General features: G+C 39.1%; 1 protein-coding gene across 3 annotated transcripts; it reads right to left on the reverse strand.

Annotated features, from left to right (window-relative positions):
- Nucleotides 1–25,600, reverse strand: Oat (Ornithine aminotransferase precursor). Of its 3 annotated transcripts, none has more exons than XM_067791579.1 (6): nt 25,451–25,577; nt 25,016–25,347; nt 3,372–3,540; nt 3,164–3,304; nt 2,589–3,093; nt 1–247 (listed from the first exon to the last, which is right to left on the reverse strand). In XM_067791579.1, the coding sequence occupies exons 2-6, from the start codon at nt 25,321–25,323 to the stop codon at nt 87–89; spliced, it is 1,284 nt and encodes a 427-aa protein (XP_067647680.1). In that variant the 5' UTR covers nt 25,324–25,347; nt 25,451–25,577; the 3' UTR covers nt 1–86. The 3 variants fall into 3 exon arrangements, with proteins under 3 accessions (XP_067647680.1, XP_067647678.1, XP_067647677.1); XM_067791577.1 differs by having other exon boundaries at nt 25,016–25,376; nt 25,457–25,568; XM_067791576.1 differs by having other exon boundaries at nt 3–247; nt 25,457–25,600.
- Between the last annotated feature and the right edge of the window lie 299 nt (nt 25,601–25,899).

The raw sequence follows: 25,899 nt of genomic DNA on the forward strand, positions 1-25,899 counted from the left end.
AAAAATACATTTTTTGTATATATAAAATAATTATTTAAAATTTCAAAAATGTATTTAAATAGATTAATAGAGTTGCTCTTCACACATTATGCGTTCAATATTGTTTTCTTGATAATTCCGGCGCATTCCCGCGTTTGCTCTTCCGTGATTATGAGCGGTGGTGCGAAACGTATAATATCACCATGTGTGGGCTTGGCCAGCAAGCCGTTATCGCGCAATTTTAGACAGATATCCCAGGCATCAAATTCTGTTAAACAAAGAAGAATGAAGTAAGAAATAAAATGTACCTATAAATTTTACAAGAATTAATCGTTCAGAATAAAAAACAACCGCAAAAACGAACTAATCGAAAAGTAAAATCAATGAAAAGCACCCTTATCGTGGTGGGTAGGGCTATTGAGATTTGTGAACTGTTAGGAGTACCCTTTGGTAGGCTTGCTCGTTGTGTTAGAGGCGTTGGTTCCACAATACAGTTGAAGATATGATTGGTGTCATGTAGGGACACGTTACAAGCAGGACATATGTTTTGTATGTCGGGTTTATTCTGTATAGGTAAGAATTTAACCTGTTACAGTATCCAGAACGAAGTTGAGCTAGAGTGACTCGTGTTTCCCTAGGGAGTGTGCATTCCTTTTCTGCAAGTTTTGGGTATTGTTTTTTGAGTACATGATTCACCGGGCAACTCCTGGCATAGATGTCCGACGCCTGTTTGTGGAGTTCACTGAGGACCTGCTTGTATTTTTTGGCTTCATACGGCTATGTTCTCAGGTGTCGAATTTCCTCATAATGCTTACGGAGATGACTCCTTAAGCCCCTGGGCGGCGTTGGTTCACCAATCAGATCTCTGTTGGGATGCCCAGGTTTCTGGGTATTCAACAGGAGCTGTTTGGTTAGTATTTCATTTCTCTCCCTTACATAGGCTTACTCGTCATATAGGTTGCTTTCATTAACATTACCATCTTCAGTGTACTTGTACAAAATTGAACCCTAGGATTTGTAGTTGTTAAGTGGATTTAACGCTCAGCAGTCAACTGAAATTAAGGCGCGGACTCCGAGGAACGTGCTGTTGTTTCTCGTATTGATATTGGTAGTCAGACAAAATCTTGGAAACCTTCGCTTACGCTGATCAATGACTAGTGATTAAAGCGCACATTGTCATATTCAGGAACTAAAGCCCCTTTAGCTAGAAAAACAAAAATTCGTATTATAAATTTGCCGAAACTGAGCGACACCACGATAAATTGCGCTTTTGAAGTCAAATTAAGCTTGCAAAGTTATGTTAATCTGATGGAAGGGGCTAGACGGTTACGAGCCCAATAAAGAAGCAAAAGAGGGCGCTAGACAAAACAAAAAAACCATCAGTTAAAGGCTTAAATGATGTAGATGCTCGTGTCAGGGAATATCGGCAACGGTAGGCATCTCAATGAGTGCTAAACATCTCATTCACTTGGTGCTTTACATTTTTTCATAAAGGATTTGACCGCAAAAGGTGCTCTAAGAATCAGTGATCCCAATTTGTGGAAATGAGCCAGCTAGGAGCACCCTATAACTACAGATGACATGGCAAAAAATCGATTAAACAGTGCCAAACTCAGCTAACGTCCGATACGAACTATACTTCGGCAGTCGTGAGCAGAACAAAAGGTATCCTTCGAAAGAAAAACGGGGTGGTTTCTCACAGGTTTAAGGTTTATACAGTGTAGACAGGCGACTTCAAGAACAAGGGAACTAAGAATGGGTTGTACTCGAAACCTTAGTCGCATGGACTTCCTTATTTTTGATGGTGTTTCAGGCGGAGGTCTGCGCCATAAAGAGAGCAGCTATATTACTTCAGGTTAGTTTCAAAGAGAAATGCTTTGAAGGCATTAGAGCCTAACTTGATCAAATCGGATACTAAGCGGACGTATAGAGTCTAGCTAGTGTGTCTATGTTGCTACCCCTTGCTGGGTTCATGAGTACTGTAATATTGAAGGGCATGGGTATACTGACGAGGTGGACAGGAAGGACTCCGAAAAATGTATAAAAAGGTCGGACTAGTCCGTGCAGCTACCGCTGTCTACTTTCTCAAAAAAATTGAGGAATGAACTAACTGTATACCAACTGGGATGGTTGTGTGATCTCAAAATCCTTATAGCCAAGTTTAAGTACGACAGGGACGCACATTCTACTCGAACTAAATAAATATGCACGATGGTACATATGAAACAAAATAAGCTCCCATTAGCGGACATTGGAGAAAAACGTCTCCTAGTGAAAATAAGGCACGTCCTCTTTACCTAATCCAACCTAATGCGTAGTAATACTTCTAACATCTAACTGATCATAACCTTGTAGGACCGCTACCTCCATCACCTATTAAGGTTAACCGGAAGTTTATTTAACAGATAATCCAACAATTTCTGTCATTTAAAGTGATAGTCAGCGTTACCCGTAGATTCCGAAATTAAAATTGAATATCAATCGTAGTCGCTTTTCCGTTTTTATCGGATATTTTGACGAGCACCGGAAATCATGTACCACTCAATAAGAGCTTCAGAGTTAAATAAGAACAAAGTTGGGTACACAAAAAGCTAAGACAAGGTACTTACTTTTATTTATGACAATTGCATTCAAAAGTCCTTTTCCGCGTACAACACTCACAACATCTTTAGGAAGAGTGTTCAATTCACTGCGTAGCAAATTTCCCATTTTTTCAGCATTCTGCGCCAAACCTTCATCCAACAATATTTGCAATGCAGTAATAGCCACTTTGCAACCCAAAGGATTACCACCATAAGTTGAACCATGCCGACCAGGAAGGATGCATTCCATAACTGTGTCATCAGCTAGCACAGCGGATACGGGATAGACACCACCAGATAAAGCTTTACCCAAAATGAGTATATCCGGCTTAACATCCTCATGATCCACAGCCAACATGCGTCCAGTACGCGCCAAACCAGTTTGCACTTCATCTGCTATCCAAAGTACATTGTATTTTGTGCATAGTTCACGCACTTTTTTCAAATAACCAGCATCTGGCACGACAACACCCGCCTCACCTTGTATGGGTTCAACCATAAATGCGCAGACATTTGGATCTTTTAAAGCTTTCTGAAACATATTACATATGTACATATTAATAACTGATGGAAGGATGCCTATACAAGTTAATCACACATACCTCAAGTGCTTCTGTATTATTGTATTTGATAATTTCAAAACCAGGCATAAAAGGACCAAAGTTTCCGTAACTTGTTCGATCGGTTGAAGCGGATATGGCCGCTAAAGTGCGTCCCCAGAAATTATTCTCAGCGAATAGAATCTGAAAAGTGTGCGATTGTACTGTTATTTTTGGTGAGCTATTTTATTGGCTATAGGAATTTCTTTACCTTAGCTTGATTGTCTGGCACCTTCTTTTTCATATATGCCCACGTACGCGCGATTTTACATGCTGTTTCGCCACCTTCCACCCCAGTATTCATTGGCAATACTTTGTCGTATTTGAAAAGCCGTGTGATGAACTCTCCATATTCACCAAGTACATCCGAGAAGAAAGCTCTGAAAATGATTATTTTAAGTAGGCTAGCAAGGTCCGAATATAAAAATGAAGTTTTATGTCTTAAGAAGTTTGAGACCATAAAACTTTAAGGCTTTGAGGTCTGTGAATTGAAAATATTTTTTCTTAAGAGTAGTTAGAGCGTTTGCTATTTGAGTTGGAGCATCGAAAGCAGTGCCGTGTTACTTACTTAATGTGATGCATCCAGTCGCTATTATTATAGGACGTGGAAATGCGCTAACAATATGAAATATCGGCATCGGCATTGAAATTATTCATGATTTTACAGAAAACAAATTAAACTTCTTTTGGCACAGGCTTTCACGAGGTAGACATGCCTATCGGAAGAAATTATTGAAACAGACAGAGCCGATAATCCATGGGGCAAAGTCGTTTCCGAGCCAGTCAATATAGTACCAGAAGATGCTAGTTCCGGACTCAATCCGGCAACGGACAGATTCCATAGGCCTTCGGGAAGTGTTTTGCGTAAAGCAACAACTACAAGGCGTTGGTGAGTGCTGCCGAGGAAAAAGTTTTTGGATATGTAGGATGTACGTTTGTGCGGCCGGTGATCGCTCCTTGATTTAAGTCAATCGCATCTTATAGCTCTTATCGACTACTAAACAAATAGGTGGCTATAGTTGCGGTAAATAAGGACGGGAAGATGTACTTGCTGTCGTGCAATAAAGAATCGGCGAAGAAGATGAGATGGCTCTCAGAGTGTTAGAGAGAAAAATTCTCCGAAAAATGTATGGTCCTGTCCGTGATTCCGGTGGTGAGTATCAAATGCGGTACAATGATGAACTGTAAGCTTTAAGCATAAATGACGATAGAGCATATGAAGATAGTGCAGCGAAGTAATGACCAAAGGCTTGGCTGGTAGTTCATCTGAAAGGATGAAGATAGTCTGGCAAAAAAAGTATTTCAGTCGACACCGTAGTTTGAAAGCCGAGGGAGAGGGAAACCTCCACTGAGTTGGGAGAGACAGGTGGAAGAAGACTTTACCTCCCTTAGGGCTCTCAATTGGCGCCCACTATCGTGAAACAGTGATAGCTGGCGGGATTTGTTACGAAACGGCCAATGTTATTATAATTGGTCCTTGAGTCATTAAACTTCATTACGCCGTCTGACTTCACAAAGGCCTTATGCATGCATTTCAAGCAACTGAGAAGTTTCGAATTCTACGTTAAATAGTCCTATGATTAATGTACGGAGAGCTAAAGTAAGGAGACGATGTCCCAGCATCTCCTCACCGTAGTGGATTTATGTTGTTGTTGTACCGATAAGGACACTCCCAGATGGTTTTGAGGAGTGTTTTTTTTTTTTATTTATTTATTTGTTTAAGTCTATGAATTTTAATCCTTACAGACTATGATACAAGGAAAATTTAAAAAATACTTATGCCTAAAAGTAATCGGTTTACTTAGAAAGCAGACTTCAAAATATTCATAAATTCAGCTCTTTGTATAGAAAAATCAAGAGCAACGGAATTACTTATTGAGTTAAGCTCCCGAATAGCACGCGTAATGGGAGCATTACCAGCGTAATTCGTTCTGAAATAATCGTAATAAAATGGAAAGGAATTTCTGAGAGATCTTTGGGGAACATTAAATCGAATCCTTTCCAGCAAATAAGGGCAATCAATGTAGCCATTAATAACATTATACATGAATGACAAGCACAGTATAGATCTACGATTTTCCAAAGACTTGAGGCTTAAAAGTAAAAGACGTGCAGAGTAGGAAGGAATCGGCTCCGAAAAGTTTAACGGGCGAAGGGCATATTTAAGGAAAATTTTTTGAATTCTCTCAATTCTACAAATGGCCGTTTGGTTGCTTGGTCTCCAAATGAAGACAGCATATTCAATGTGAGATCTAACGTATGACGTGTAGAGCAGCTTAAAAGTATAGGGGTCTGAGAATTTTGAAGCATTGCGCCGTACAAATCCGAGCATAGAATATGCTTTCGACGTTACGTAGTTAATGTGATTAATGAAGGAAAACCTTTTGTCAAAAACGACACCCAGGTCTTTAATCTCGTCAACACATTGAAGTTCACAGTTAGATATACTGTATTTTGTAGAGAAATTGTTAGTTGATTTTGAATAAACTATTTGGAAGCATTTTTGCGTATTTAAAGAGAGACAGGAGTTCAGGCACCATTGGTGAATAATAAAAAAAAAAAATTGGTGAAGCTTATTTATATCATCCTGCAGCTTTATGGCATCTTCTTGCGATTTAATAGCTGAGCATATTTTTAAGTCATCTACATAAAGTAAACACTTTGCAAACGAAAAACAACTGCTGATGTCATTAATAAATAATATAAATAAAAGTGGGCCTAGTATACTTCCCTGGGGAATGCCAGAAGTCGCAACGAACGGACTAGACATTTTCCCATCAATGGTAACAACGCAGTGTCTATTACTTAAATAAGAACGAATCCACAAAAGAAACGTTGAATGAAAACCGATACAGCTTAATTTTTTTATCAGAACTGTGTGAGGAACTCTATCAAAAGCTTTGGAAAAGTCAGTGTAAATGCAATCAACCTGTAGTCCAGCAGAGAAAGAATCTACACAGTATTCGCTAAAAACAGCAAGATTTGAAACCGTGGACCTATCAGCAACAAACCCGTGCTGGTTGGGTGATATAAGGGATTTAACAGCAAAACTCAACTTGGCATTCACAGCATGCTCAAAAATTTTAGAGATTGTGGACAGCTTGGATATTGGTCTATAGTTACGCACATCGTTCTTATTTCCACATTTGAAAACGGGCGTAATCGAGGTGAGCTTCCAATCATCGATGAACGTCCCACATGATAATGATTTATTGAAAATCAGAGTCAACGGATAGACCAAGGCTGGACAGTTTTTTAACAAGACAGAAGAAAACCCATCAACGTCAGTTTGGGATGAGGATTTAAGTATAATAATAGCCTTACTAACATCCTCACAGGAGAGAGTAAGCGTACCGAAGTTCAGGCTACTAACGGCATCCAATGAAAAATCAACCGCTTTATTATTATCATCCTGAGAAAAATTTGACTTAAAAAACTCAGCAAATAAGTTCGCTGCCTCACTTAGAGATCGCGCAGGTTGATCATCAAGGAAAACTCCAGAGGGTACAATGGAGCCGCCTTTTTTTGACTTTATATAGTTCCAAAAAGTTTTAGGATTCGATTTAATATTCGACTCAATATTATAAATATAGTTATTGTACAGAAACTTATCCAAATGATTAAATATCTTTAAATAGTGCTTGTACTTAGTAAAGAATATATGATTCTTTGACCGTTTGAAGTTACGCAAATATTTATTTTTTATGTTCTTCAGTTTTTTTAATTCTTTCGAATACCACGGAAGTTTATACGGCCTCTTTCGCTTTACCGGAATTTTATCCAAACAGTGACTAAATAGAGTGGATTTGAACGTGGCGATACTGATGGTCCCTTTCCGGACTCAGATCCTGTACTTTCCGGTAACAAGCACCATTAATATACTAGCCCAACCATCTCGGGAACGATCTCGTCCTCCCTACACCTAGATCTATGAGAAACTTGGGGTCGGTAGAGCCTCGGATTTTAAAGAAACAGGATTCGCCACGGGTAGGTCAGGTTGACAATTGGGTTGGAGAAAATATAAATTGCTCTGGTAACCCCTTGAAACAATTTAGTATTTTAGTCGCCTCTTACGACGGACATATCTGCTGCGGATATATTCTAAGCCCCCCCAACCCACTGCAAGTGGGCTTTATAGTGGCTCCCAGCGTCTATTATCTAGATGAGGTTTTAAGTGATTTAACGCTCCTATATAGATTTTAGTTTTTATATTTGATCCGATATACGGAAAGCATCTCAAGTGTTTAAACTTAGCGGAAGGTATAAAGCGGAGTAAGATCTCTCAGTATTTTGAAGTGATCACAGTTTTTCTGATATTTTTCCTTTGTTGAAATCTAAGTATGTACTTTTATTTCCGACCTAAATATTAATGTAGTATGCTGTGCTTATTAAAAAAAATTTTAAAGGTTAATGCTATAGTTTTTCAAATGATTGCGTTTCAAGATAAAAAAAAAACAAGTAAGGACGATACTGTCTTCGACTGTGCCGAAAACTTCATACCTTTCATGAATGGGGCTGAACAATAATCTTATCCCGTTCGTAATCTCCAAATAATCGGATGTATAAGATAAGAAATATATAGTGAACAGATGTACATACCTAAACGATTTTTAAGATATATAGAAAATAAAAATGGCAAAAACGATCGGTGTTATGCGATATATATTATATATATCTCCGATCGAAATGATTTTTTCATGAAATCTTCTATGATATATTAGAATAAATATTAACAAGTTTAACGTTTTTATATAGGAAATTAATGGAGAAATTGCCAGCGTTACAAACATCGGACCAAAGTTAATATACCATTTCATGTTCATGAAAGGTATAAAAAGTCCCAAGTAGGAAAAAGTTAATGTAGTTGATTATACCTAGTACCTAGAAGATAAGTTTTTAAGCTCTTCTTGACTGTGTGACTCTACAAAAGATTTCGAGAAGGAAGGTGGTGTGTGCAAAGGCAATCGCTTACAATGAGTGTGTGCTGGAACAGAAACTCTGCTATAAGCTACTCCTTTCGAGGCGTTTTGAGATGAATTCTTATCTTTGTACAATGTTTAGATCCGTGTTAGCTTTTCGGTTTACATGAATGACCATTTGAATATTCATAATACTTATCACATAAATATGCCAGATTTTGGTGGGGTTATCAATTTTTTATTTCTTAGAGATTATAATCAAGTTGTCATTAGCTTAAGAATTAAATTGTAATAATAAAAGTCAAAAGTATTTTTTCTATTTCATACTAAATACGCACTACGCCTAAATCAAAACGGTCTACATATTTGAAATAACCAGAGGGAAAAAATGGGCAGCTTTAAACGGATGGAAAAGAAAAGAAATAGGACTTGGGGAAGAAATAGCGGAAAGATGTAGGGGGGAGGACAGAGAGCAAGAAGAAAAGAAAGGAGAAAAGGTGAAGGAGCATTGTAAAGAAAGGGTGTAATAAAAGTTAATGAAGACTAAGAGAACAAAAATAGGAGGAGGTGAATGGGAGGTGGAAAGAGAGGGGTTGTGGAAAACGAAAGGGAAAAGAGTAGACGGAGAGTAAGAAGAAGCAGGATAAAGGATTTTGAAAAGTAATAATTATTAGAAGAGCGATCGAAAAGGAAATGATTGTGGCAAAATGAATGATAAGGGAGAAGAGAAGAGAGGGGAAAACGGATGGTAGCAGGGCAGGTAGCCAGAAACCTAGGGGGAAGGTAATGGAAGAGCCGAAAGCAAGAAGAGATGGAAACATTTGTATCGGTTGGGTTGTGATATAATACTTGGGTAGGACCTCTCTGGCCCATTCTAAACCAAAAGAAGTCTCAGACAATGCAACCCCCTTCATGCGATTTCTTTAGGAAGAAACTTCTAGCAATAAATCTAAATCACAAGGGTACAAGCGACTATAAGAGCAAACAGCTGCTCGAGTAATCCGATGCTATTGATAATATGGTTACCTTTTTACTACGCCCGTTATGAGCCGGTAGTCATCCTTCTTAAGCTGCAGTTACCCACGAACGTTCGTACAAAAAACGAGTCAGCTGACACGACCTATCTTATGAATGTGCAATGAAAACGAAAACTCACCGACGTTCAACGCACGTACGTTGGTAGACCGGATTTTTTCCGTAAGAACGTGTCAGCTGATCGCTCTCTCACTAGACAGAGTTGCCTAGTAAACTTTTGTGCGTTAATTTCACAGGCCGACAAAATGAGACCTATTTTTTTGACCTTAATAAACCAGACCATACTTTCCTAAAAGTTTTCGATGTGCTGAATTCAAAGATAGAGCAATTTAGAGTTTATAAATTTGCTAATTTTCCTATAGCTGAAAAACCACTGAATTAACGTAGGTATAATGCAGTAGAACACATACCTCTTACGATAAGTCTTACGATAATTGCTCTATCTTAGCGAAAAAAAAAGATATTTGAGCAAACTCAACGCCATTCGTAAGAGAAAGACTTCTCCTTTAAGATGCTATGTATGCTTTTTTAAAAAAAAAAATCTGTCGTTATATATAACCTCAAAAATAGGCAAAAACGGTGTTTTTTGCACATTTAGGTTAGGGTATCTCAAAATCCTGACGTGATAGAGCAATTCTGCGTCCAGATTTGAATTCAGCGCATCGAAAACCTTTAGGAAAGTATGGTCTGGTTTATGGTCAAATTTCTTGTCGGCCTGTGTTTTTGACCGTTTGCAGTTTTATGCAAAAACACCTAATTAAAGTTTGGAAAATTGTGAAAATAATTCGAAATAATTATGTAAAAGTGCAGATTATAAATATGTAATCTATTTATTTTTAAAATTAATTCCAGCTTTTTACAACATCAAAAATTAAAATAGAAAAAGTTGATGTTTCCAAAAGCATGCATTCAAACAGGTCAATGGCAAAATTTTTTTCGTTACCACTACGGGCATAAATTTCGCTCAAATGTGTGTACGTGCGGCATACGTATATATACGTACGTTACACACGTGGGTGGGTAACTGTGGCTTTAGGCTCTTGTTCCGCGCTGAGGCCCTACTCAGTAACTATGAATTTTGAAATGTACATTTTTCTTTCATACAAATTATATGGAGAACAAGTAAGGAAGGTTAAGTTCGGGTGTAACCGAACATTACATACTCAGTTGAGAGCTATGGTGACAAAGTAAGGGAAAATCACCATGTTGTAAAAAGAACCTAGGGTAACCCTGGAATGTGTTTGTATGACATGTGTATCAAATGAAAGGCATTAAAGAGTATTTTATGAGGGAGTGGGCCATAGTTCTATAGGTGGACGTCATTTAGGGATATAGCCATAAAGGTGGATCAGGGTTGATTCTAGAATGCGTTTGTACGATATGGGTATCAAATTAAAGGTGTTAATGAGTATTTTAAAAGGGAGTAATCCTTAGTTCCATAGGTGGACGCCGTTTCGAGATATCGCCACAAAGGTGGACCAGGGTGACCCTAGAATTTATTTGTTCAATATGGGCATCAAACGAATGGTGTTAATGAGTATTTTAAAAGGGAGTGGGCCTTAGTTCTATAGGTAGATGCCGTTTCGAAATATCGCCATAAAGGTGGACCAGGGTTGACTCTAGAATGTGTTTGTACGATATGGGTATCAAATTAAAGGTATTAATGAGGGTTTTAAAAGGGAGTGGTGGTTGTTGTATAGGTGGTCGCATTTTCGAAATATCGCCATAAAGGTGGACCAGGGGTGACTCTAGAATGTGTTTGTACGATATGGGTATCAAATTAAAGGCATTAATGAGGGTTTTAAAAGGGAGTGGTGGTTGTTGTATAGGTGGTCGCATTTTCGAAATATCGCCATAAAGGTGGACCAGGGGTGACTCTAGAATTTGTTTGTACAATATGGGCATCAAACGAAAGGTGTTAATGAGTATTTTAAAAGGGAGTGGGCCTTAGTTCTATAGGTGGACGCCGTTTCGAAATATCGCCATAAAGGTGGACCAGGGGTGACTCTAGAATGTGTTTGTACGAAATGGGTATCAAATTAAAGGCATTAATGAGGGTTTTAAAAGGGAGTGGTGGTTGTTGTATAGGTGGTCGCATTTTCGAAATATCGCCATAAAGGTGGACCAGGGGTGACTCTAGAATGTGTTTGTACGATATGGGTATCAAATTAAAGGCATTAATGAGGGTTTTAAAAGGGAGTGGTGGTTGTTGTATAGGTGGTCGCATTTTCGAAATATCGCCATAAAGGTGGACCAGGGGTGACTCTAGAATGTGTTTGTACGATATGGGTATCAAATTAAAGGCATTAATGAGGGTTTTAAAAGGGAGTGGTGGTTGTTGTATAGGTGGCCGCATTTTCGAAATATCGCCATAAAGGTGGACCAGGGGTGACTCTAGAATTTGTTTGTACGATATGGGTATCAAATTAAAGGCATTAATGAGGGTTTTAAAAGGGAGTGGTGGTTGTTGTATAGGTGGTCGCATTTTCGAAATATCGCCATAAAGGTGGACCAGGGTGACCCTAGAATTTATTTGTTCAATATGGACATCAAACGAATGGTGTTAATGAGTATTTTAAAAGGGAGTGGGCCTTAGTTCTATAGGTGGACGTCATTTAGGGATATAGCCATAAAGGTGGATCAGGGTTGATTCTAGAATGCGGATGTACGATATGGGTATCAAATTAAAGGTGTTAATGAGGGTTTTAAAAGGGAGTGGTGGTTGTTGTATAGGTGGTCGCATTTTCGAAATATCGCCATAAAGGTGGACCAGGGGTGACTCTAGAATTTGTTTGTACAATATGGGCATCAAACGAAAGGTGTTAATGAGTATTTTAAAAGGGAGTGGGCCTTAGTTCTATAGGTAGATGCCGTTTCGAAATATCGCCATAAAGGTGGACCAGGGTTGACTCTAGAATGTGTTTGTACGATATGGGTATCAAATTAAAGGTATTAATGAGGGTTTTAAAAGGGAGTGGTGGTTGTTGTATAGGTGGTCGCATTTTCGAAATATCGCCATAAAGGTGGACCAGGGGTGACTCTAGAATTTGTTTGTACAATATGGGCATCAAACGAAAGGTGTTAATGAGTATTTTAAAAGGGAGTGGGCCTTAGTTCTATAGGTGGACACCGTTTCGAAATATCGCCATAAAGGTGGACCAGGGGTGACTCTAGAATGTGTTTGTACGATATGGGTATCAAATTAAAGGCATTAATGAGGGTTTTAAAAGGGAGTGGTGGTTGTTGTATAGGTGGTCGCATTTTCGAAATATCGCCATAAAGGTGGACCAGGGGTGACTCTGGAATTTGTTTGTACGATATGGGTATCAAATTAAAGGCATTAATGAGGGTTTTAAAAGGGAGTGGTGGTTGTTGTATAGGTGGTCGCATTTTCGAAATATCGCCATAAAGGTGGACCAGGGGTGACTCTAGAATGTGTTTGTACGATATGGGTATCAAATTAAAGGCATTAATGAGGGTTTTAAAAGGGAGTGGTGGTTGTTGTATAGGTGGTCGCATTTTCGAAATATCGCCATAAAGGTGGACCAGGGGTGACTCTAGAATTTGTTTGTACAATATGGGCATCAAACGAAAGGTGTTAATGAGTATTTTAAAAGGGAGTGGGCCTTAGTTCTATAGGTGGACGCCGTTTCGAAATATCGCCATAAAGGTGGACCAGGGGTGACTCTAGAATGTGTTTGTACGATATGGGTATCAAATTAAAGGCATTAATGAGGGTTTTAAAAGGGAGTGGTGGTTGTTGTATAGGTGGCCGCATTTTCGAAATATCGCCATAAAGGTGGACCAGGGGTGACTCTAGAATTTGTTTGTACAATATGGGCATCAAACGAAAGGTGTTAATGAGTATTTTAAAAGCGAGTGGGCCTTAGTTCTATAGGTGGACGCCGTTTCGAAATATCGCCATAAAGGTGGACCAGGGGTGACTCTAGAATGTGTTTGTACGATATGGGTATCAAATTAAAGGCATTAATGAGGGTTTTAAAAGGGAGTGGTGGTTGTTGTATAGGTGGTCGCATTTTCGAAATATCGCCATAAAGGTGGACCAGGGGTGACTCTAGAATTTGTTTGTACAATATGGGCATCAAACGAAAGGTGTTAATGAGTATTTTAAAAGGGAGTGGTGGTTGTTGTATAGGTGGTCGCATTTTCGAAATATCGCCATAAAGGTGGACCAGGGGTGACTCTAGAATGTGTTTGTACGATATGGGTATCAAATTAAAGGCATTAATGAGGGTTTTAAAAGGGAGTGGTGGTTGTTGTATAGGTGGTCGCATTTTCGAAATATCGCCATAAAGGTGGACCAGGGGTGACTCTAGAATTTGTTTGTACAATATGGGCATCAAACGAAAGGTGTTAATGAGTATTTTAAAAGGGAGTGGGCCTTAGTTCTATAGGTGGACGCCGTTTCGAAATATCGCCATAAAGGTGGACCAGGGGTGACTCTAGAATTTGTTTGTACGATATGGGTATCAAATTAAAGGCATTAATGAGGGTTTTAAAAGGGAGTGGTGGTTGTTGTATAGGTGGTCGCATTTTCGAAATATCGCCATAAAGGTGGACCAGGGTGACCCTAGAATTTATTTGTTCAATATGGGCATCAAACGAATGGTGTTAATGAGTATTTTAAAAGGGAGTGGGCCTTAGTTCTATAGGTGGACGTCATTTAGGGATATAGCCATAAAGGTGGATCAGGGTTGATTCTAGAATGCGTTTGTACGATATGGGTATCAAATTAAAGGTGTTAATGAGTATTTTAAAAGGGAGTAATCCTTAGTTCCATAGGTGGACGCCGTTTCGAGATATCGCCATAAAGGTGGACCAGGGTGACCCTAGAATTTATTTGTTCAATATGGGCATCAAACGAATGGTGTTAATGAGCATTTTAAAAGGGAGTGGGCCTTAGTTCTATAGGTAGATGCCGTTTCGAAATATCGCCATAAAGGTGGACCAGGGTTGACTCTAGAATGTGTTTGTACGATATGGGTATCAAATTAAAGGTATTAATGAGGGTTTTAAAAGGGAGTGGTGGTTGTTGTATAGGTGGTCGCATTTTCGAAATATCGCCATAAAGGTGGACCAGGGGTGACTCTAGAATTTGTTTGTACAATATGGGCATCAAACGAAAGGTGTTAATGAGTATTTTAAAAGGGAGTGGGCCTTAGTTCTATAGGTGGACACCGTTTCGAAATATCGCCATAACGGTGGACCAGGGGTGACTCTAGAATGTGTTTGTACGATATGGGTATCAAATTAAAGGCATTAATGAGGGTTTTAAAAGGGAGTGGTGGTTGTTGTATAGGTGGCCGCATTTTCGAAATATCGCCATAAAGGTGGACCAGGGGTGACTCTAGAATTTGTTTGTACGATATGGGTATCAAATTAAAGGCATTAATGAGGGTTTTAAAAGGGAGTGGTGGTTGTTGTATAGGTGGTCGCATTTTCGAAATATCGCCATAAAGGTGGACCAGGGTGACCCTAGAATTTATTTGTTCAATATGGGCATCAAACGAATGGTGTTAATGAGTATTTTAAAAGGGAGTGGGCCTTAGTTCTATAGGTGGACGTCATTTAGGGATATAGCCATAAAGGTGGATCAGGGTTGATTCTAGAATGCGTTTGTACGATATGGGTATCAAATTAAAGGTGTTAATGAGTATTTTAAAAGGGAGTAATCCTTAGTTCCATAGGTGGACGCCGTTTCGAGATATCGCCATAAAGGTGGACCAGGGTGACCCTAGAATTTATTTGTTCAATATGGGCATCAAACGAATGGTGTTAATGAGCATTTTAAAAGGGAGTGGGCCTTAGTTCTATAGGTAGATGCCGTTTCGAAATATCGCCATAAAGGTGGACCAGGGTTGACTCTAGAATGTGTTTGTACGATATGGGTATCAAATTAAAGGTATTAATGAGGGTTTTAAAAGGGAGTGGTGGTTGTTGTATAGGTGGTCGCATTTTCGAAATATCGCCATAAAGGTGGACCAGGGGTGACTCTAGAATTTGTTTGTACAATATGGGCATCAAACGAAAGGTGTTAATGAGTATTTTAAAAGGGAGTGGGCCTTAGTTCTATAGGTGGACACCGTTTCGAAATATCGCCATAACGGTGGACCAGGGGTGACTCTAGAATGTGTTTGTACGATATGGGTATCAAATTAAAGGCATTAATGAGGGTTTTAAAAGGGAGTGGTGGTTGTTGTATAGGTGGTCGCATTTTCGAAATATCGCCATAAAGGTGGACCAGGGGTGACTCTAGAATTTGTTTGTACGATATGGGTATCAAATTAAAGGCATTAATGAGGGTTTTAAAAGGGAGTGGTGGTTGTTGTATAGGTGGTCGCATTTTCGAAATATCGCCATAAAGGTGGACCAGGGGTGACTCTAGAATGTGTTTGTACGATATGGGTATCAAATTAAAGGCATTAATGAGGGTTTTAAAAGGGAGTGGTGGTTGTTGTATAGGTGGTCGCATTTTCGAAATATCGCCATAAAGGTGGACCAGGGGTGACTCTAGAATTTGTTTGTACAATATGGGCATCAAACGAAAGGTGTTAATGAGTATTTTAAAAGGGAGTGGGCCTTAGTTCTATAGGTGGACGCCGTTTCGAAATATCGCCATAAAGGTGGACCAGGGGTGACTCTAGAATGTGTTTGTACGATATGGGTATCAAATTAAAGGCATTAATGAGGGTTTTAAAAGGGAGTGGTGGTTGTTGTATAGGTGGCCGCATTTTCGAAATATCGCCATAAAGGTGGACCAGGGGTGACTCTAGAATTTGTTTGTACGATATGGGTATCAAATTAAAGGCATTAATGAGGGTTTTAAAAGGGAGTGGTGGTTGTTGTATAGGTGGTCGCATTTTCGAAATATCGCCATAAAGGTGGACCAGGGGTGACTCTAGAATTTGTTTGTACGATATGGGTATCAAATTAAAGGCATTAATGAGGGTTTTAAAAGGGAGTGGTGGTTGTTGTATAGGTGGTCGCATTTTCGAAATATCGCCATAAAGGTGGACCAGGGGTGACTCTAGAATGTGTTTGTACGATATGGGTATCAAATTAAAGGCATTAATGAGGGTTTTAAAAGGGAGTGGTGGTTGTTGTATAGGTGGTCGCATTTTCGAAATATCGCCATAAAGGTGGACCAGGGGTGACTCTAGAATTTGTTTGTACAATATGGGCATCAAACGAAAGGTGTTAATGAGTATTTTAAAAGGGAGTGGGCCTTAGTTCTATAGGTGGACGCCGTTTCGAAATATCGCCATAAAGGTGGACCAGGGGTGACTCTAGAATGTGTTTGTACGATATGGGTATCAAATTATAGGCATTAATGAGGGTTTTAAAAGGGAGTGGTGGTTGTTGTATAGGTGGTCGCATTTTCGAAATATCGCCATAAAGGTGGACCAGGGGTGACTCTAGAATGTGTTTGTACGATATGGGTATCAAATTAAAGGCATTAATGAGGGTTTTAAAAGGGAGTGGTGGTTGTTGTATACGTGGTCGCCTTTTCGAGATATCGCCATAAAGGTGGACCAGGGGTGACTCTAGAATGCGTTTGTACGATATGAATATCAAATGGAAGGTGTTAATGACTATTTTAAAAGGGAGTAATCCTTAGTTCCATAGGTGGACGCCGTTTCGAGATATCGCCATAAAGGTGGACCAGGGTGACCCTAGAATTTATTTGTTCAATATGGGTATCAAAAGAAAGGTGTTAATAAGTATTTTAAAAGGGAGTAATCCTTAGTTCTTTAGGTGGATGCCTTTTCGAGATATCGCCATAAAGGTGGACCAGGGGTGACTCTAGAATGTGTTTGTACGATATGGGTATCAAATTAAAGGCATTAATGAGGGTTTTAAAAGGGAGTGGTGGTTGTTGTATAGGTGGTCGCATTTTCGAAATATCGCCGTAAAGGTGGACCAGGGTGACTCTAGAATTTGTTTGTACAATATGGGCATCAAACGAAAGGTGTTAATGAGTATTTTAAAAGGGAGTGGGCCTTAGTTCTATAGGTGGACACCGTTTCGAAATATCGCCATAAAGGTGGACCAGGGGTGACTCTAGAATGTGTTTGTACGATATGGGTATCAAATTAAAGGCATTAATGAGGGTTTTAAAAGGGAGTGGTGGTTGTTGTATACGTGGTCGCCTTTTCGAGATATCGCCATAAAGGTGGACCAGGGGTGACTCTAGAATGCGTTTGTACGATATGAATATCAAATGGAAGGTGTTAATGACTATTTTAAAAGGGAGTAATCCTTAGTTCCATAGGTGGACGCCGTTTCGAGATATCGCCATAAAGGTGGACCAGGGTGACCCTATAATTTATTTGTTCAATATGGGTATCAAAAGAAAGGTGTTAATAAGTATTTTAAAAGGGAGTAATCCTTAGTTCTTTAGGTGGATGCCTTTTCGAGATATCGCCATAAAGGTGGACCAGGGGTGACTCTAGAATGTGTTTGTACGATATGGGTATCAAATTAAAGGCATTAATGAGGGTTTTAAAAGGGAGTGGTGGTTGTTGTATAGGTGGTCGCATTTTCGAAATATCGCCATAAAGGTGGACCAGGGGTGACTCTAGAATTTGTTTGTACAATATGGGCATCAAACGAAAGGTGTTAATGAGTATTTTAAAAGGGAGTGGGCCTTATTTCTATAGGTGGACACCGTTTCGTAATATCGCCATAAAGGTGGACCAGGGGTGACTCTAGAATGTGTTTGTACGATATGGGTATCAAATTAAAGGCATTAATGAGGGTTTTAAAAGGGAGTGGTGGTTGTTGTATAGGTGGTCGCATTTTCGAAATATCGCCATAAAGGTGGACCAGGGGTGACTCTAGAATTTGTTTGTACAATATGGGCATCAAACGAAAGGTGTTAATGAGTATTTTAAAAGGGAGTGGGCCTTATTTCTATAGGTGGACACCGTTTCGAAATATCGCCATAAAGGTGGACCAGGGGTGACTCTAGAATGTGTTTGTACGATATGGGTATCAAATTATAGGCATTAATGAGGGTTTTAAAAGGGAGTGGTGGTTGTTGTATAGGTGGTCGCATTTTCGAAATATCGCCATAAAGGTGGACCAGGGGTGACTCTAGAATGTGTTTGTACGATATGGGTATCAAATTAAAGGCATTAATGAGGGTTTTAAAAGGGAGTGGTGGTTGTTGTATAGGTGGTCGCATTTTCGAAATATCGCCATAAAGGTGGACCAGGGGTGACTCTAGAATTTGTTTGTACAATATGGGCATCAAACGAAAGGTGTTAATGAGTATTTTAAAAGGGAGTGGGCCTTATTTCTATAGGTGGACACCGTTTCGAAATATCGCCATAAAGGTGGACCAGGGGTGACTCTAGAATGTGTTTGTACGATATGGGTATCAAATTATAGGCATTAATGAGGGTTTTAAAAGGGAGTGGTGGTTGTTGTATAGGTGGTCGCCTTTTCGAGATATCGCCATAAAGGTGGACCAGGGGTGACTCTAGAATGCGTTTGTACGATATGAATATCAAATGGAAGGTGTTAATGACTATTTTAAAAGGGAGTAATCCTTAGTTCCATAGGTGGACGCCGTTTCGAGATATCGCCATAAAGGTGGACCAGGGTGACCCTAGAATTTATTTGTTCAATATGGGTATCAAAAGAAAGGTGTTAATAAGTATTTTAAAAGGGAGTAATCCTTAGTTCTTTAGGTGGATGCCTTTTCGAGATATCGCCATAAAGGTGGACCAGGGGTGACTCTAGAATGTGTTTGTACGATATGGGTATCAAATTAAAGGCATTAATGAGGGTTTTAAAAGGGAGTGGTGGTTGTTGTATAGGTGGTCGCATTTTCGAAATATCGCCGTAAAGGTGGACCAGGGGTGACTCTAGAATTTGTTTGTACAATATGGGCATCAAACGAAAGGTGTTAATGAGTATTTTAAAAGGGAGTGGGCCTTAGTTCTATAGGTGGACACCGTTTCGAAATATCGCCATAAAGGTGGACCAGGGGTGACTCTAGAATGTGTTTGTACGATATGGGTATCAAATTAAAGGCATTAATGAGGGTTTTAAAAGGGAGTGGTGGTTGTTGTATACGTGGTCGCCTTTTCGAGATATCGCCATAAAGGTGGACCAGGGGTGACTCTAGAATGCGTTTGTACGATATGAATATCAAATGGAAGGTGTTAATGACTATTTTAAAAGGGAGTAATCCTTAGTTCCATAGGTGGACGCCGTTTCGAGATATCGCCATAAAGGTGGACCAGGGTGACCCTAGAATTTATTTGTTCAATATGGGTATCAAAAGAAAGGTGTTAATAAGTATTTTAAAAGGGAGTAATCCTTAGTTCTTTAGGTGGATGCCTTTTCGAGATATCGCCATAAAGGTGGACCAGGGGTGACTCTAGAATGTGTTTGTACGATATGGGTATCAAATTAAAGGCATTAATGAGGGTTTTAAAAGGGAGTGGTGGTTGTTGTATAGGTGGTCGCATTTTCGAAATATCGCCGTAAAGGTGGACCAGGGGTGACTCTAGAATTTGTTTGTACAATATGGGCATCAAACGAAAGGTGTTAATGAGTATTTTAAAAGGGAGTGGGCCTTAGTTCTATAGGTGGACACCGTTTCGAAATATCGCCATAAAGGTGGACCAGGGGTGACTCTAGAATGTGTTTGTACGATATGGGTATCAAATTAAAGGCATTAATGAGGGTTTTAAAAGGGAGTGGTGGTTGTTGTATAGGTGGTCGCATTTTCGAAATATCGCCATAAAGGTGGACCAGGGGTGACTCTAGAATTTGTTTGTACGATATGGGTATACAATTAAAGGCATTAATGAGGGTTTTAAAAGGGAGTGGTGGTTGTTGTATAGGTGGTCGCATTTTCGAAATATCGCCATAAAGGTGGACCAGGGGTGACTCTAGAATGTGTTTGTACGATATGGGTATCAAATTAAAGGCATTAATGAGGGTTTTAAAAGGGAGTGGTGGTTGTTGTATAGGTGGTCGCATTTTCGAAATATCGCCATAAAGGTGGACCAGGGGTGACTCTAGAATTTGTTTGTACAATATGGGCATCAAACGAAAGGTGTTATTGAGTATTTTAAAAGGGAGTGGGGCTTAGTTCTATAGGTGGACGCCGTTTCGAAATATCGCCATAAAGGTGGACCAGGGGTGACTCTAGAATGTGTTTGTACGATATGGGTATCAAATTAAAGGCATTAATGAGGGTTTTAAAAGGGAGTGGTGGTTGTTGTATAGGTGGTCGCATTTTCGAAATATCGCCATAAAGGTGGACCAGGGGTGACTCTAGAATTTGTTTGTACGATATGGGTATCAAATTAAAGGCATTAATGAGGGTTTTAAAAGGGAGTGGTGGTTGTTGTATAGGTGGTCGCATTTTCGAAATATCGCCATAAAGGTGGACCAGGGGTGACTCTAGAATTTGTTTGTACGATATGGGTATCAAATTAAAGGCATTAATGAGGGTTTTAAAAGGGAGTGGTGGTTGTTGTATAGGTGGTCGCATTTTCGAAATATCGCCATAAAGGTGGACCAGGGGTGACTCTAGAATGTGTTTGTACGATATGGGTATCAAATTAAAGGCATTAATGAGGGTTTTAAAAGGGAGTGGTGGTTGTTGTATAGGTGGTCGCATTTTCGAAATATCGCCATAAAGGTGGACCAGGGGTGACTCTAGAATTTGTTTGTACAATATGGGCATCAAACGAAAGGTGTTAATGAGTATTTTAAAAGGGAGTGGGCCTTAGTTCTATAGGTGGACGCCGTTCCGAAATATCGCCATAAAGGTGGACCAGGGGTGACTCTAGAATGTGTTTGTACGATATGGGTATCAAATTAAAGGCATTAATGAGGGTTTTAAAAGGGAGTGGTGGTTGTTGTATAGGTGGTCGCATTTTCGAAATATCGCCGTAAAGGTGGACCAGGGGTGACTCTAGAATTTGTTTGTACAATATGGGCATCAAACGAAAGGTGTTAATGAGTATTTTAAAAGGGAGTGGGCCTTAGTTCTATAGGTGGACACCGTTTCGAAATATCGCCATAAAGGTGGACCAGGGGTGACTCTAGAATGTGTTTGTACGATATGGGTATCAAATTAAAGGCATTAATGAGGGTTTTAAAAGGGAGTGGTGGTTGTTGTATAGGTGGTCGCATTTTCGAAATATCGCCATAAAGGTGGACCAGGGGTGACTCTAGAATTTGTTTGTACGATATGGGTATACAATTAAAGGCATTAATGAGGGTTTTAAAAGGGAGTGGTGGTTGTTGTATAGGTGGTCGCATTTTCGAAATATCGCCATAAAGGTGGACCAGGGGTGACTCTAGAATGTGTTTGTACGATATGGGTATCAAATTAAAGGCATTAATGAGGGTTTTAAAAGGGAGTGGTGGTTGTTGTATAGGTGGTCGCATTTTCGAAATATCGCCATAAAGGTGGACCAGGGGTGACTCTAGAATTTGTTTGTACAATATGGGCATCAAACGAAAGGTGTTATTGAGTATTTTAAAAGGGAGTGGGGCTTAGTTCTATAGGTGGACGCCGTTTCGAAATATCGCCATAAAGGTGGACCAGGGGTGACTCTAGAATGTGTTTGTACGATATGGGTATCAAATTAAAGGCATTAATGAGGGTTTTAAAAGGGAGTGGTGGTTGTTGTATAGGTGGTCGCATTTTCGAAATATCGCCATAAAGGTGGACCAGGGGTGACTCTAGAATTTGTTTGTACGATATGGGTATCAAATTAAAGGCATTAATGAGGGTTTTAAAAGGGAGTGGTGGTTGTTGTATAGGTGGTCGCATTTTCGAAATATCGCCATAAAGGTGGACCAGGGGTGACTCTAGAATTTGTTTGTACGATATGGGTATCAAATTAAAGGCATTAATGAGGGTTTTAAAAGGGAGTGGTGGTTGTTGTATAGGTGGTCGCATTTTCGAAATATCGCCATAAAGGTGGACCAGGGGTGACTCTAGAATGTGTTTGTACGATATGGGTATCAAATTAAAGGCATTAATGAGGGTTTTAAAAGGGAGTGGTGGTTGTTGTATAGGTGGTCGCATTTTCGAAATATCGCCATAAAGGTGGACCAGGGGTGACTCTAGAATTTGTTTGTACAATATGGGCATCAAACGAAAGGTGTTAATGAGTATTTTAAAAGGGAGTGGGCCTTAGTTCTATAGGTGGACGCCGTTCCGAAATATCGCCATAAAGGTGGACCAGGGGTGACTCTAGAATGTGTTTGTACGATATGGGTATCAAATTAAAGGCATTAATGAGGGTTTTAAAAGGGAGTGGTGGTTGTTGTATAGGTGGTCGCATTTTCGAAATATCGCCATAAAGGTGGACCAGGGGTGACTCTAGAATGTGTTTGTACGATATGGGTATCAAATTAAAGGCATTAATGAGGGTTTTAAAAGGGAGTGGTGGTTGTTGTATAGGTGGTCGCATTTTCGAAATATCACCATAAAGGTGGACCAGGGGTGACTCTAGAATTTGTTTGTACGATATGGGTATCAAATTAAAGGCTTTAATGAGGGTTTTAAAAGGGAGTGGTGGTTGTTGTATAGGTGGTCGCATTTTCGAAATATCGCCATAAAGGTGGACCAGGGGTGACTCTAGAATTTGTTTGTACAATATGGGCATCAAACGAAAGGTGTTAATGAATATTTTAAAATGGAGTGGGCCTTAGTTCTATAGGTGGACGCCGTTTCGAAATATCGCCATAAAGGTGGACCAGGGGTGACTCTAGAATGTGTTTGTACGATATGGGTATCAAATTAAAGGCTTTAATGAGGGTTTTAAAAGGGAGTGGTGGTTGTTGTATAGGTGGTCGCATTTTCGAAATATCGCCATAAAGGTGGACCAGGGGTGACTAGAATTTGTTTGTACAATATGGGTATCAAAAGAAAGGGGTTAATGAGTATTTTAAAAGGGAGTAATCCTTAGTTCTATAGGTGGATGCCTTTTCGAGATATCGCCATAAAGGTGGGCCAGGGGTGACTCTAGAATTTTTTTGTACGATATGGTATCAAATGAAAGGTGTTAATGAGTATTTTAAAAAGGAGTGGGCCTTAGTTCTATATGTGGACGCCTTTTCGAGATATCGCCATAAACGTGGACCAGGGGTGACTCTAGAATGTGTTTGTACGATATGGGTATCAAATTAAAGGTATTAATGAGGGTTTTAAAAGGGAGTGGCCCTTAGTTGTATATGTGAAAGCGTTTTCGAGATATCGACCTAAATGTGGACCAGGGTGATCCAGAACATCATCTGTCGGGTACCGCTAATTTATGTATATATGTAATACCACGAACAATATTCCTTCCAAGATTCCAAGGGCTTTTGATTTCGCCCTGCAAAACTTATTAATTTTCTTCTACTTAATATGATAGGTGTCACACCCATTTTACCAAGTTTTTTTCTAAAGTTATATTTTGCGTCAATAGACCAATACAGATACCATGTTTCATCCCTTTTTTCGTATTTGGTATATAATTATGGCATTTTTTTCATTTTTCGTAATTTTCGATATCGAAAAAGTGGGCGTGGTCATAGTCGGATTTCGTTCATTTTTCATACCAAGATAAAGTGAGTTCAAGTAAGCACGTGAACTAAGTTCATTAAAGATATGTCGATTTTTGCTCAAGTTATCGTGTTAACGGCCATGCGGAAGGACAGACGGACGACTGTGTATAAAAACTGGTCGTGGCATCAACCGATTTCGCCCATTTTCACAGAAAAGAGTTATCGTCATAAAATCTATGCCCCTACCAAATTTCAAAAGGATTGGTTAATTTTTGTTCGACTTATGGCGTTAAAAGTATCCTAGACAAATTAAATGAAAAAGGGCGGAGCTACGCCCATTTTGAAATTTTCTTTTATTTTTGTATTTTGTTGCACTATACCATTACTGGAGTTGAATGTTGACATAATTTACTTATATACTGTAAAGATATTACATTTTTTGTTAAAATTTTACTTAAAAAAAAAATTTTTTTTAAAAGTGGGCGTGGTCCTTCTCCGATTTTGCTAATTTTTATTAAGCGTACATATAGTAATAGGAGTAACGTTCCTGCCAAATTTCATCATGACATCTTCAACGACTGCCAAATTACAGCTTGCAAAAGCTTTAAATTACCTTCTTTTAAAAGTGGGCGGTGCCACGCCCATTGTCCAAAATTTTTCTATTCTGCGTCATAAGTTCAACTCATCTACCAAGTTTCGTCGCTTTATCTGTCTTTTGTAATGAATTATCGCAATTTTTCGGTTTTTCGAAATTTTCGATATCGAAAAAGTGGGCGTGGTTATAGTCCGATATCGTTCATTTTAAATAGCGATCTGAGATGAGTGCTCAGGAACCTACATACCAAATTTCATCAAGATACCTCAAAATTTACTCAAGTTATCGTGTTAACGGACGGACGGACGGACGGACATGGCTCAATCAAATTTTTTTTCGATCCTGATTATTTTGAAATATGGAAGTCTATATCTATCTCAATTCCTTTATATATGTACAACCAACCGTTATCCAATCAAACTTAATATACTCTGTGAGCTCTGCTCAACTGAGTATAAAAAGTGTACATTTTAAAACTCACAGTTACTGAATAGGGCCCCTGGTCAGGCTAAAATCGCAGCTATTAGGAATCACCCATTATCTGGTTAAACACACTTCTCTGGTAACACTCTAAACTCTAAATTCAGCCTAACCTTAGCTATAGTATAGCTAAAAAATAAAATAGAAAAAAAGTTGACCATGCAACAATGTACGTGTTAGGAATGCAGAAAGAAATTATACTTTAGAAATGTCAAACACTCGTATAAGACTGTCACATTAATGTCACACCAATAAACATTCTCAACAACTCACCTGGATGTTAGTGTTAACTTTTTCGCTTGCTCTGTTAAAGTATTCACGATTTTTGGATGACAATGGCCCTGATTGACAGCTGAGTATGCACTTAGAAAATCGAAGTAACGTTTACCCTCCACATCCCAAACAAAAACACCCTGGCCTCGTGTCAAAGCAACCGGTAGGGGGTGATAATTGTGAGCGCCGTATTTATTTTCACGGTCAAAAACTTGTTGCGATGTCACTTTGTGAGCGGTTTGTTGTAATTTTTGTTGTTGGCTGCTCATATAGCGCACTGCCAAGTTGATGGATAGCTTTGAGAACATATTGAATGTAAAGGAAAATGCGTTCTACAAAATAAGAATAAATATGTGGAAAACTATAAGTTCACAAAATTAAAATAAAAAAAAATTCTTGGAAACAAAATAACTAATTTAATTAAATGAAGCAAACATTCACTTTATTGATTTAAGTCTAATATATATTTATATATATATTTTTTTTTTTGTTAATTTATGAGATTTCAGCGATCTGAGTATCCGTTAAAAACACTTCGCTCTAGCAGTTCTCCAATCAAACTAATTTAAATAATTTATAGTTCATTTGTTCAGCGCCTAAAAATTTCATTTAATGTCTCGTTTGAATACAATCTTATTTATCTCTTAATTGCTCTCATTTTCATAGTTTCTGTCGCATCGTATGGCATTTTTTGATAAGCTTTTGAAATGAAAAGCAAAACACTCATATCGCTCAGGCACTCTTTTTGTACTCCGAACCCCTCACCAGAATAAAAACAATTCTTCAATGAACTGGCGATTTTATTGAGTGTCTGCGTGGGCTATCATCACTGGAAGAGTAAAATTTCACTCAAAAACGAAATAAATTCTTAAAGGGCATCAAAC

This window comes from Eurosta solidaginis, chromosome 5 (genome assembly GCF_040869045.1).
Source record: "Eurosta solidaginis isolate ZX-2024a chromosome 5, ASM4086904v1, whole genome shotgun sequence".
In the NCBI taxonomy this organism is placed as follows: domain Eukaryota; kingdom Metazoa; phylum Arthropoda; class Insecta; order Diptera; family Tephritidae; genus Eurosta; species Eurosta solidaginis.